The 12,738-nt window shown below is 39.4% G+C and overlaps 1 protein-coding gene across 4 annotated transcripts in view; it reads right to left on the reverse strand.

Moving 5' to 3' along the window:
- LOC108246379 (tenascin) overlaps nucleotides 1–12,738 on the reverse strand; it is a 40,193-nt gene that overhangs the window by 14,631 nt on the left and 12,824 nt on the right. For all 4 annotated transcript variants that reach the window (XM_037975824.1, XM_037975823.1, XM_025010019.2 and 1 more), the window contains 5 exons: nucleotides 12,213–12,589; nucleotides 10,860–10,917; nucleotides 10,418–10,627; nucleotides 6,817–8,370; nucleotides 2,642–2,754 (listed from right to left, as the gene is read on the reverse strand). In XM_037975824.1, the coding sequence (XP_037831752.1) occupies nucleotides 2,642–2,754; nucleotides 6,817–8,370; nucleotides 10,418–10,627; nucleotides 10,860–10,917; nucleotides 12,213–12,344 (2,067 nt within the window). In that variant the 5' untranslated portion in view covers nucleotides 12,345–12,589. The remainder of the gene's footprint in view (nucleotides 1–2,641; nucleotides 2,755–6,816; nucleotides 8,371–10,417; nucleotides 10,628–10,859; nucleotides 10,918–12,212; nucleotides 12,590–12,738) is intronic.

Below are 12,738 nucleotides of genomic sequence, written 5' to 3' on the forward strand. Positions count from 1 at the left end.
AGTTTGAGTTGATGGTAGTGACACCGAGTGTGTGTCTGAGGGGAAAGCATGTTAAAGAAAAAGTTAAAACATGTGCAGTGATGTGGTAAACTGTCCAGAGTGTGGGAAGTAATCTAAAGCAGCGAGCTTTCCTTTCATCTCAGAGACAGTTTTAAATTTAAACGATTCAGAAAGTGAGGTTATAAAGCGAGTTCTTTGTTCAGCTGCCTTTTCTGTCTCAGCGTCTCTCCTAGACAGGACTCACAAATACCAACGCAATTAGTAACTTTCCAGTTGTTTAATGTCCTCTGCGTCAAATTGATCACACATGTTGGTGAGCAGAGCATCCTGATGAACATCTGAATCACAACGTTTGTTATGGTGAGATTAGTGATAAAAGTTCAATGATTAATTAGTGTATGGAAGAAAACTTCAAAGCAGACATTTGCATTTAAATAGAACAATCTATCAAGAAAAGTTAGGACAGAAAGACCACCATGATGCTTGTAATGATGGTGTCAGATCAGACTGTAACTTCTGAAGCAGATGATCCAATGTTTGCACCCTCTTCAGTAGCAGCAGTACGTTTGAGCCCTGTCTATGAGATGTGCCTAACCCTAACCACTGAGTTTGAATTTTCAACTACAAGTCTGGACTTTATTGTGCAAAACCAACCAGAAAGTGATGAAATGGTTGGCACCTCAACAGTTTTCTGTTCACTTGTTGACAACCAACAAACTTATGTTCATTGATGATTAGAGAGGATTTTGGACCAAACTCCAACCAACTAACTGTTAACATTACAGGTTTTGAGCTTTGAGGCTGTGCTCTCAACATGCTCCCTGCACCTCCCCTGGCATGACTTTCTCAGATCGTGTGGCAGGATGTGGCTACGTGCACAAAGATCAGCACGATTTACCGCCATGAGCATCATATCTGCTCTCGGTTGTTTCTGTAACAGTTGAAGCCTGGGGACAAAGGCGGTTTTGCTTCAGGTTTGTTACCCCATGCTTGAAGCAGGATTCTGACACACTGCCACTAAAAATGATAAAACCACCAGAGCTGTGGAAAGGAAGCAAGGCCAAGGGAAGTAAGGGTGTGGAAGTCGCTGCATCACCCCCTAATGGATGCAGGAGGACATGCATCTCCAAATACACAAATTCATGAAAAAGATTAATACTACAGATGTCATTAATGCTGAATACCTTTAAGTCCCAAACGTATGTAAATCTGGAATATGAACCAGCACTGTTATTGTATATTTGTGTTTAAAACTTTACATTTGTTTAAACCCACAGAAAAACAGGCAGAGCAGAATTAGGTCATGATTGCAATTTTACAAAAAAAATGTTTGTTCAAAATATTCCAGCACATTTTTAATGTTCATATTAAAATAAGACAAAATGCACCGCCAGTGTGCATTTTATTGCATGTATTTGGTTTTACGATATTCTTCATTTGGGTGTTTAAATTCACTCATGTTCACAACACCCCCCCAACTGAAAGCAGATCCAGTGGCTATAAATTAGGTTTTGTGCATGCTCTAAAGCATTGTGGACGGATTATGCTCCAGCACAGGTAATGGGGAGCCCACTGGGTTCTTAGTGCACGTTCTGAAGACCTTCCCAAGAACCTGCAAAAACCATCCACTTTCTGGCTTATTTCCTACACTGCTGCAGGATTCTCATGCATGTGAAGTGACCTTGCATATTTTTGAACAGCTCCTACTGATATTTAATTTCTTTACCTTTACATTTTTGCATTTTTATCTGAAATAAAGGAGACTTTTAAAGGCCTACAGCTATCTTACAGCTTACAGGCCACCAAATCTCATAACAGCAAAAACAGATAAACATTAGTTGATCTTATAAGCTCCCAACAGACTGAGCTGATCTTCAGACTGATTATGTTGTTATCTTGCATTTATTTTTTCCCATCTCAACTTGAGGAGCAGATGGTTTGACTCTGGTTGTGTTGCCAACTCTATCACTGACATCACACCTACACGCTACATCTTACAAGGTTCCTGCGAGGGAAGGGGAATGTCTTGAAATCTGGTTTTTAAAAGAAGCACTCAGGAAAGGCAGGACGTGTTTTAAAGAAGAAAAATTAAGTGTTAGTTTAACAATCAGATGGCCACAGTCCATCTGCTGGTTGAGCTTTTCCTGCTGGAACAAGACAAGTCTTTTGTTGGCTTAAACAATAGTGTAATGCCGTGACAGCAGACAAAAACAAGACAAAGTTGACTTCTTCCTGTGGTGATTCAACTCAGTAAAATCTGAGATCCAAAGAAGTTTTTCTGTTTTCTTATATTGTATTGATAATGATTTTCAGGTTTTTACTCTTTGAGCCTGTGAGCGTATAAAGGTGTCATCAGAAGGAAACCCTCCTGAGGATCTCAGAGAAATTGGCCTGTTGTTCTGCGTATTTTTGATTGAGTAACATCTTACCTACGTCCTGGTTTATAAACAAGCTGCTCATAAACGAAGCTCAACAGATGTTCTGAAACAGAGATCAGAATATCTGTGTGGATCTCCCTGAGTGTGTCCGGACATTTTGCAGATTTTACCGAGGATTGTGGATCACCAACAAGAACTTTACGTGGATATACAAGTGTTTTAAGAGGATAAAAGTCAGGATTTGTAGTGTTGGATCAACATACCAGGCTGGTAAAGGTGATGTAGTAGGTTTCATACTGAAGAAACGGTTTGGTCCAAATCAAAGTGACAGACGACTCCGTGATGTCCTGAGATGTCAGAGAGACGCCTGTCATGGCTAAAAGAGAAACAAATACATTACTTTGAGGTGTCCACAGTACTGAAAATGGTTGTTTTCTGCAGCTATCAGGCTAGTTTAAAGGCAGACAATACGACAGAAATACCAAAGTAAAGTTGCACAAATAAATGCAAAGTGGAAATAAAAGTATATTTTTTAGAGTTATATGACCAATGACCTCTGTATGCAGTTTGTGGCATTTTGTTTTTCCACTCTTTCTTTTTGCAAAAGTCAGTTTGCTGCAAAACCTCAATTTAGAGTTGCACCTGTAGACATTTGTAGTCACCTGACCGGTACAAAGAGGACTAGGTGGGCTGTGCACAGGTTGGCTGGTTGATTTTTCCCTCCATAAACTGAGAATCTGAAGTGTTGCTGGTTAAACCTAACCTTTGTTTTTCTTTCATTCCCCTTTTTCCTTAAGTTACAGGTAGGGTGGGTTTCCCTGCAGGACCTGGCTTTGGTTTTGGGGTGATTGAATTAAAGACAGCTAAATAAAACTTATTTTGTTCTGATCATCTTTGTGGTCTTCCTGTTTATGTCATGGCCAGGAACCTAAAACAAATCGGTAAAAAAACAACAACAAAGGGATGGAAAAAAACAGCAAAATCTAATTTGAGCCAAGGGAACTTAAAAATTGGTTTTCTTTGTCGTAAAAAGGGACATCTGTTGTCTGAAGGTTTTCACTAAATTTGGTATTCGATCTTCTTGGCACCATTTTGTTGTCAAATCTAACAGAAACTAGTTTTTGTTTTATTAGCAGAAATGTGTATTTGACACATTTGTCTCAGTTTCTCAAAATCCCTATTTGTGAATTAGAAGTTCTACATGTTGTAAGAACACAATCTGTTTTCATGTTTTTGTTTTGTATTAGTCTGTAAAAAAGTGGGGAGCACATGTTAAAATGTTTATTCTGTGAGTACAGAACAGCAATAAATAAGGGTCCAGTTAAAACAAAAGAGAAAAAAGAGACCAGCAAGCATCAATTTGTCCTTTTACTAAATATCTTTCCTTTTTCCACCGATCCAGTTAAGATTCACATCTCACCGGATTCAGAGTGATGGATCGCTCAGAGATTGGCATTAACCTCAACCAAACCCTAAACCATCTGCTCCCTGGCATCACAACAATACAGCAGAGTGTTTAATCTGATCTGCAGGTCGAAAATCAATACAGCTCAGAACACAACGAATGCTTTTGCCATTAAAAGTTGTATCCAGATTTATGATTTGTGAGCCAGGAGGGTCCTGCTTTCAGATTCTGTGGCTGACATTCAGAACTTGTGCTGAATGATTGTGAAAAAAAAACAGATTTTATTTATTATTTATTTACAGATGCTGGCTGGGACCAAACCAAATTGTTGTTTTTTTTTGTTTGTTTTGCTTTGGTTGTGATAATACTACTACCACTACTACTAATAATAATAATAATATAAAACAACTATATAGCTTAAATTACTCTTTTCCACATAATACTAAATATTTTGTCTAAAAATGTCATAAAAACAAAACAAATGGTCAGTCCCAAGCTCTAATAGATAAAAAATAAATAGATGTAGAGGTGATTGATTCATGTTGTCCGTCATTAAAAACTGTCTGTCTTGTCTGTTAGAAAAATATCTCATGAAACACTGGACAGGTTTATTTAAATTCTCAAAAAGTAATCATTGGACAACTAATTCTTATTGGAAGTTTCCTCAAATCAAAATGGCCGCTACAACTAATCAACATTAGCAAACAAAAAATGACTTCATCAGTCAGTTTTACTGATATTGAGCTAAAATAAAGTGTGGTAGAAGCTCAGAGTCATCCTCAACAAATCCTCTTTTTTTTAATCTATCCATATTTAAAACAGCAGTTGAACCAAGTTGAACTAAAAGTCTATTTAGTTTGACCATAAACTCCACCTAAATCTCCTACAGCTGATAACAGTTGTTGTGTCTCGTGTACAACATTCACTCATTATGAAAGTTAAAGTGCTCAGCCGGGAGGAGCCGCACAGATGATGTTTAACTACACATAATGATGGAGAACTGCGATAATAATTCACAGGCTTGTTTTACTGCGACGAGTCTCTCGTAAAAATTAGAGCTGAAAAACCCACCACTCACTGAGAGCCTGACGTAATGCTCCCCAAAGCAATTAACAAAATCCAACATGCAAGTCACACGAGTGCTGCGAGGAAACCTCCTCTGGTCTGAGCGGCTTCTCAGTAAGACACAACGGTTCTTTAACTGAGATCAACCCGAGTCCTCCGGGCCGTTCTCCTCCTGAACTCATTACCTCTGAAACCCCTCACAGACTCTTTTCTGGCTTTTAGTTCTGTTTTAGTTTATGTATCAGGGCTTTCAGAATGTTTCTGTATTTATTTCTGCCAGTGTACTTGTATATTTTCATGTTTCCCCCTACCTCTCAAATAACAGTCCCAGTAATTTATTCGTGTCATTTCATTTTACCAGAACGTTCATTCTCTGCTCCTCTAAACAGTTTCCTTTTACATTATTTAATTTTAAGTTCATTTCATTTTGTTTTATTACTTGCGATGCTGCTTTGTTTTCCTCTGAATCTAGAACAAAAATGAATAAACAAGTGACAACAGAAAAGTTTAAACATTTTACTTGGGAACATTAAATAATTCTAAAATTGTCGAAGGCCTGAAATGAGTGAATTTATCAACAAAAAACAAAACAAAACAGCAACAAGAATCCCTCAACAAACAAAATGAAGGCCTGCTGTACCTTAACTGTATAATTACATCAGATTAAAGGCTCTCATTAAGGTCAATGTCATAAAATATCTTTGTTTTAATAACATTCCAAGTCTCCAGCTATGTAATTTGCACTGAGAGTCCACATTTAAACACCACAGAGCTAAATGCTGAATATATTTGTACTAACAGTGTTGTTTTGATGTTGAAAGTATGCTTAAATATGCAAATTAGAACAATGTCAGACTTTTTAAGAGTAAAAAAAGAAGATAGGTATAGTAGATTTTCACCTAAAATTATATCTACATTTGTTTTCTTTAGTTTTTTTTTTGTCTTTTGGTGTGTTTTTCACTTGTCAACAGTTTTTTTATTAGCAGGGTCTCTGCTGAGGCATTTTTGCACAAATTCCAGGTGCATGGAAACGGTTTTCTGTTCCCCACTGGCCTTTAGGGCTTCAGATTGTTGGACAACCATCCATCAAGTACAGTAAGCGGTTGGCCACATTTGAAGGAACACTTAACACTCAGAAACATTTCTCTGTCTTGTGTTAGCCTCATGCAGCACAGAAAGCCATTTAGCAGAAATATACGAGGGATTTTTATTGGGAGCAGCTTTTGGTCCCGCTCCACCGTTAATGAAACAGTTCCGTCACTGGAATGATTGCAGCTTGAAACGGCTCCAAGCAGACGAGCTAATGGGTTAACACACCCTGACAACAACACAAAGCAACAGCAAGAAAACACAGCTAGAAGGGAAGAAGAAGCTTATCTACAAGAAATGATGTTTAGAGAAATAAACAAAATGTTCTTCCCTTGGTTTGAAATAAGTTGAAGAAGTAATGAAAGGCCTAGCACTACTTGAAATGCATATTGCCTGCTACCTTTCATTCCAAAGTTTTAAACAAAGATCATGTTATGTGTCAAAGCTGATTTGGTCAAACCTTGTAATTAAATGTAATCTCATGCTACAATGCAGGAAGTCACACTCAGGGTATGTGTTGCGACTGACACTCAGCTACTACCACACCAAAAAGGTCCATAACTTAAGCTCAATATCTTAATATTGGCTCAATATATGTAAATTGACTGACTTATAGCCATTGTTGTGTTGGCGTAGGTTGATTAGCTAAAGCAGCTATCTTAAATTAGACATATTTTGCTAACAGACAGACATGATTGACTCAGTTACTGCTAAAGTTGAGTGCAATAAGCAGCCTATACATTGAATTTCTTAAAGTGAAAAAACCTTCAACCAGTAAAAGCAAGGGTAACTTTTTTCTACATTACAAAAAACCCTTGCATATTGTCCTTTAGGTCCACTTTTAGCTTATGTTTACATATCATGGTAACTCTGACTCACCAAGATTACATTTGGGTCCAGTCTTGCCCTCTTTACATTGGCTGCAGTCGGATCCGGTGAATCCACCTCGGCATACACACTTCCCTTTTAGGCACACTCCTTTTTTGTTGCAGTTGTTGGGACAGCCTTTGGCAGCACAGTCTGGCCCTGTGAAGCCAACATTGCAAACACACTTCCCATTCACACACCTCCCCTGATTGTTGCAGCTGTTGGGGCAAGCCTTTTCAGAGCAGTCAGCACCAGTGAATCCATCGTTGCAAACACATTGACCATTGATGCAGTGCCCCCTGTTGTTGCAGTTCCCAGGACAGGCAATCTCGGAGCAGTCTTCACTGGTGAAACCACTGTCACAGACACATTTACCATCAACACACCTCCCCTGATTGTTGCAGTTGTTGGGACAAGCCTTTTCAGAGCAGTCAGCACCAGTGAATCCATCATCACAAGAACAGTGTCCATTGATGCAGCGCCCCCTGTTGTTGCAGTTCTCAGGACAGGCAATTTCAGAGCAATCGGCACCACTGAAGCCACTGTTGCAGACACATTTTCCATCAACGCAGCTCCCGCCTTGGTTACAATTATTAGGGCATGCTTTTTCCAGGCAGTCAGCACCAGTGAATCCAACATTACAAACACATTGTCCATTGATGCAGCGCCCCCTGTTGTTGCAGTTTCCTGGACAGGCTATCTCAGAGCAGTCTGCACTAGTAAAACCACTGTCACAGACACATTTACCACCAACACACCTCCCCTGATTGCTGCAGTTGTTGAGGCAAGCCTTTTTAGAGCAGTCAGTACCAGTGAATCCATCATTACAAACGCATTGTCCATTGATGCAGCGCCCCCTGTTGTTGCAGTTCCTAGGACAGGCTATCTCAGAGCAGTCTGCACCGGTAAAACCCCTTTTGCAGACACATTTACCATTAACACACTTCCCACGGTTGCTGCAGTTGTTGGGGCAATCCCTTTCAGAGCAGTCTGCACCAGTGAATCCATTATTACAAACACACTTTCCATTGATGCAGCGCCCCCTGTTGTTGCAGTTCCTGGGACAGGCTGTCTCAGAGCAGTCAGCACCAGTGAAGCCACTAGAGCAGACACATTTACCATTCACACATCTGCCACGGTTGTTGCAGTTGTCAGGACAGGCCTTTTTAGAGCAATCTGAACCTGTGAATCCAGGATTACACACACACTGTCCTTTAACACAGCGCCCCCTTCTGTTACAGTTGCCAGGGCAGGATTCTTCTGAGCAACTTGGCCCTGTGAAGCCACTGTCACACACACATTTGCCATTCACGCACTTGCCCTGGTCGTTGCAGTTGTCCGGGCAGACTCTCTGGGAGCAGTTTAGATCAGAGAAGCCAGGATCGCACACACACTGTCCATTCACACATCTCCCGTTGTTGTTGCAGTTCCCGGGGCAGCTGGACTCGCTGCAGTCTGGCCCACTGTAACCAGCGAAGCAGACACACTTGCCATCCACGCAGCGGCCCTGATCGCTGCACTCACTGGGACAGCCCTTGAGCTCTGATTTTATCGAACAACCTGCACCTACAGGAGAGGGAAACATTCAGAGGTTTTCTGTTAGCTTGGTGAAATAATGGGTAAAACGCAGCATGATCACAAAAACATTTAAATTGCTTGTATTAAAAAACAACCTTTTTTAAAATCATTTTTATATTTTATGTGTGTTAGGTTAAGATGTCACTTTGGTAGACCATTATAGACCATTATGGATCCTGATACAACAAGAAAGTCCTGGAGAGACTGATTATTGACTTACTTACAATCTACTGCAGACCTTAAATAAGTTGGAACCAAATATTTTTTCCTACATCGCAATGCTTTGGCCATTTTTTTCAGGGGGGTGGAGGTCTAATCTGTTCTAATTAGACTGCACAAAACAGCCTTGTTTTGAGTGATTGGGCCCTTATGTCTAGGCATGGGAGTGTTGTCAAAACTGAGGGAGGAGGAAGTCCACTGGTTCATAAGAGACTGAGATCACAGTGGGCAAAGAGCTGAGTGGTAACACACACACACACACACACACACACACAAGCAGATCCAGTTTTGTTTTCCATCACTTCAGAGTACATTTACCTACATCCATTTCCTGACAAATCTAACCTGAATTTGCCTTTTTACCCCCAAAGAAAATCAAGCCCAATAAAGTGAGTAATACCCTCAGCTCTGTGAGCTCATAGCTTGATTTCTGTCAGTTCATGATGCAGTCTGGGTAAATCTAGAGGATTAATCCAGCTGGAGATATCTCAGGTTAACGCCAGGGTTTTTAAATAAAAAAGTACAATTAAAACAGAGTACAAGGTTCTGTCTTGGATAACCTATTTTCTGCATGTTTCCACTTATCAAGATTTTTTCTAACCTACATGTTTCTTAATTTTGTAATGAACAACATATTTGTTTTCCTTACAGTTCATACAGAATTAAGTACAACCTTTTCTGAAAATCAAATTATTTATGTATAAATACCAGTTTTAAAGCTGAGGATTTTATAAGGATCTCAGTGAGAAACTTGATAAGTGTTTACATAATCAGAAAACTAAAAAAAAACTTTTTAAGAGTTCCTTCTAATTTCTTTTTCAAACTTTCAGACAGCTGTGTGTGGTTTTAAATATGAGGTAATTTTTTAATAAACTGACTTGTATTAATGTGATGAGTGATGCTGCTTTTGAAGTTTTCTTCGTGTTGTGGGGTCACCAAACAAGAATTCATCACCAAATGCAGGAAATGGAAAGCAGAAAGGGGATTTCTTTTGAGCAAATAGAATTTGTTGACCACATGTTGCCATAAACACATGTCTTCTGATCTTCTTGTTCAAAACATTAAGAAAACATTTAGATGTAAACTTCGATTTAAGAAGATTAGTAGATTAAATAATTAGGAATTTATGTTAATCATTGCGCTGTCATTTGTTTTTCTTTTCCAGGAGCTGTAACTTTCATGCAACCAGTTCCTTGATCATCATCTAAAAAATGACCGAAACTTTCTTCTTCATAATTTTATTACTCATGCTAAAGAAGATTTGTTTACTTTTACTGTTTGCCTTTACATGACCTTTTTACCTAACTTTCTTCTGATTCTGTTTGCTTTGCTTACAAGCTGAGATGCAGAGATGGAAAAGATTTGGTCCCTTCCACCGTTGGATCTTTGCCTGTCGTTACTTCTGCATCAAACATATGTCTGCAGGACATATCAGCTCTGTCCAGATGAAATTAACTCATGTCTTTGGATTATTGTGGTGGAAAAACATGGAAGCCTTGAAGGTTTTCTGGTTTTCTTTCAGACTTGTTGAAAGAAATGCTGTGCAATTATTATTTTCTATATGACAAGTGTAACATCACCTCAGTTCATGAGTTTTAGACACTTAAAAAAAGTGTTTTTTTAGTTTCGGGTACTTTGCTCTTCCTGAGTTTTTATTAAAAGTAAAAAGCTTGATTTAATAATAATTTAGGTGTTTATTTGAAAATTACAATGTCATTCTTGTATTTGATCAAAAAGTTAAATTTAAAGCCTAGTGCTCAGCAGTGAAACCTAAAATTTAAGCTCATATCTGCACAGTTAAATGTTTTAGTTTAACCTTTGCTCTCCGAGGTGCAGCAGCTTCCCTCAGCTCCCCCACACTTCTCTCGTAGGTCGGACACCTCCCTCTCCAAACTCTCCAGTCGTTCCCGCAGGGCAGCGAAGTCCGCCTCGCAGCCACATAACCCAGACCCCTGTCCTGATGGAACCAGCTTGATCCGATGGGTCAGGACCAGAGGAGAACCAGGATCCAGATTGATTTCTTTACCTGAGAAACACAGAAACACTGTAAGCATCTCAAACACCACATGCCCCACTGTTTATTCTGACGTCTTCTTCTTTCAGCTGTTCCCTCTTCAGGAGTCATCCTCCTCCAACTACCTCCATGTCCTCTCTATGATGGAGTTATTTACCCAGACTTTACAGATAAGTTCTATCAACATTCTTTGCATTGTTCTATTTAAGTCATTCATGAGCTTTGCCAAATCGTTAACTATTACCTTCTTGGCTGGCATTAGATGAATCTCCCTGTGAGGTGCATCCCTCTGAGATCACTACCTGCAACAACAACAGAAAAGGCAAATCATTAAACTCTACGGTTCTTCCTGGACCACACATTAAGGCACCCGTCACAGAGAACCTGCAAATAAAAATACTTCAAATACAACAAGAACACCTTTTTTCAACAGTTAGACTATGGAGTTCTTCAACTTGATGACACCAGTCTTGGTTGTTTTAAATTATACTAATATCTATTTTTATAACTCATGATGTCAGGTTTCCTTGTTTTGTCCTGAAGGAGGTTTCCAAAACATTTTGATTTAACGATGACAAACGATCTGCCTTCTGGATAAAAGTTCCATCTCCTGTCTAAGCTTGTTAGCATGTTTCTGCTGTTTTTAGGGAACATTTGTTTCCAAACCTTTGGATGAGACTGACAAGCCAGCCGGTGTTTGTATTTCTGTGGTTAAATCCTGAATTTACTGTGCAACTATAATCAGATATTTATGATAAAGAGCTCTGTACAGTGTAATGAGTCTCTCAGTCACTTCACATTACTATTATTCCACATACAGCACAGTATGCCACATGTCACTCAAACCCCTAATGAACACATCAGCATCCAAGAAATCCACTGAAACTGCACATTAAGTCATGTGAGTTCACTGTGTAATTGCACTAAATTAAAAGAGACATTTGTTAAAGTATGCTGCAAGAAATCTAACAAAAAAGTTCACTCAGCTAAGGAAAACAATATTTATGTTATACTGGTTGCAGCTTTGAGTTTACATGTTTTATAAAAGTACAAAGAGTAGCAAATATGCAACATGAAGTAATATTAAATAAGACATAAGACTGGATAGCACTGACCTATAAAACCTATTTTTAAATGTAAAGAAACTTGTTGAATGCCCTTTAAGTTTTCCCATTTTTAAAGGATTTACCATGAAAGTTAAATTAGTATGAACTCAAAATTTAGGGGCTGCTTATTTGGTAGAACTGCGAACATCAGCTAAAGTTTAAGTTCTGTTTAGTCACTTACTCGTCTCAGGGTGCTCATTTCTCAGACAGTAATTGATAAAATGCACTGCTGGTTGTACAAATATCATTTTCGTGTGATCTTCCATCATTAGTTGAATTTTCCACTTTTTCTGCTCCCATCATCCTGTTTACCTGAACATCTTACCTTAAAAGTCACTGCATCAGTAAAGAACATGAGGCTGACATGCAGATGAAGGTATTGGTACAAAGAACTTTAGTTTCATAATGAAAGCAAATATTTCAAACAAATGTAACCGGTCTGTTGACCTGTCCTGAGTCCCTTCAGTCATCCAAAGCAACCAGTAAATCACCTTAATGGAGTCCTGCTCAGCATCTCTTGGTCTCCTCTCGCCTCCGGCCTGTAGCTCAGTGGAGGTTTCTGGGGTCAGGAGAGCTGATCCAGCCAGAAGGAGGACGATGAGGGAGGAGGTGAGGGGAAGCATTACTGGGATCAGACCTGGAAGCCTTCCACTGGTTGGTGGGAAGAACACGGGAAGAGAAAACGGGACTGTTTGGTTGATCTGAAGCTTGTTGTTTCTGGGATGTTCGGACAGTTCAGAAAGACGAAGCTCATCAGTTGCTCTGTGGGACAACAAGGCCTCGTTCAGTTGCTGTCACTTTGTTTCAGACACCGCGTAGGTCATGATGTTTTCCCTCTTCCCATTTTGTACTCCAGGGATTTTCCCTCCTGGAAGAGACACATGATCACTCATTAAAGCTCACCTTACATTTTAGGTTAGCTCAGCAGCCTCCAATTTGGACACAATTAGCACAAATGGGAACCATTAGCTGTTTATGGGCCTGTCAGTGTAGCATGTCAGCCAATAAACCCCATGG

The sequence above is a fragment of the Kryptolebias marmoratus genome, linkage group LG5 (genome assembly GCF_001649575.2).
Source record: "Kryptolebias marmoratus isolate JLee-2015 linkage group LG5, ASM164957v2, whole genome shotgun sequence".
NCBI lineage: Eukaryota > Metazoa > Chordata > Actinopteri > Cyprinodontiformes > Rivulidae > Kryptolebias > Kryptolebias marmoratus.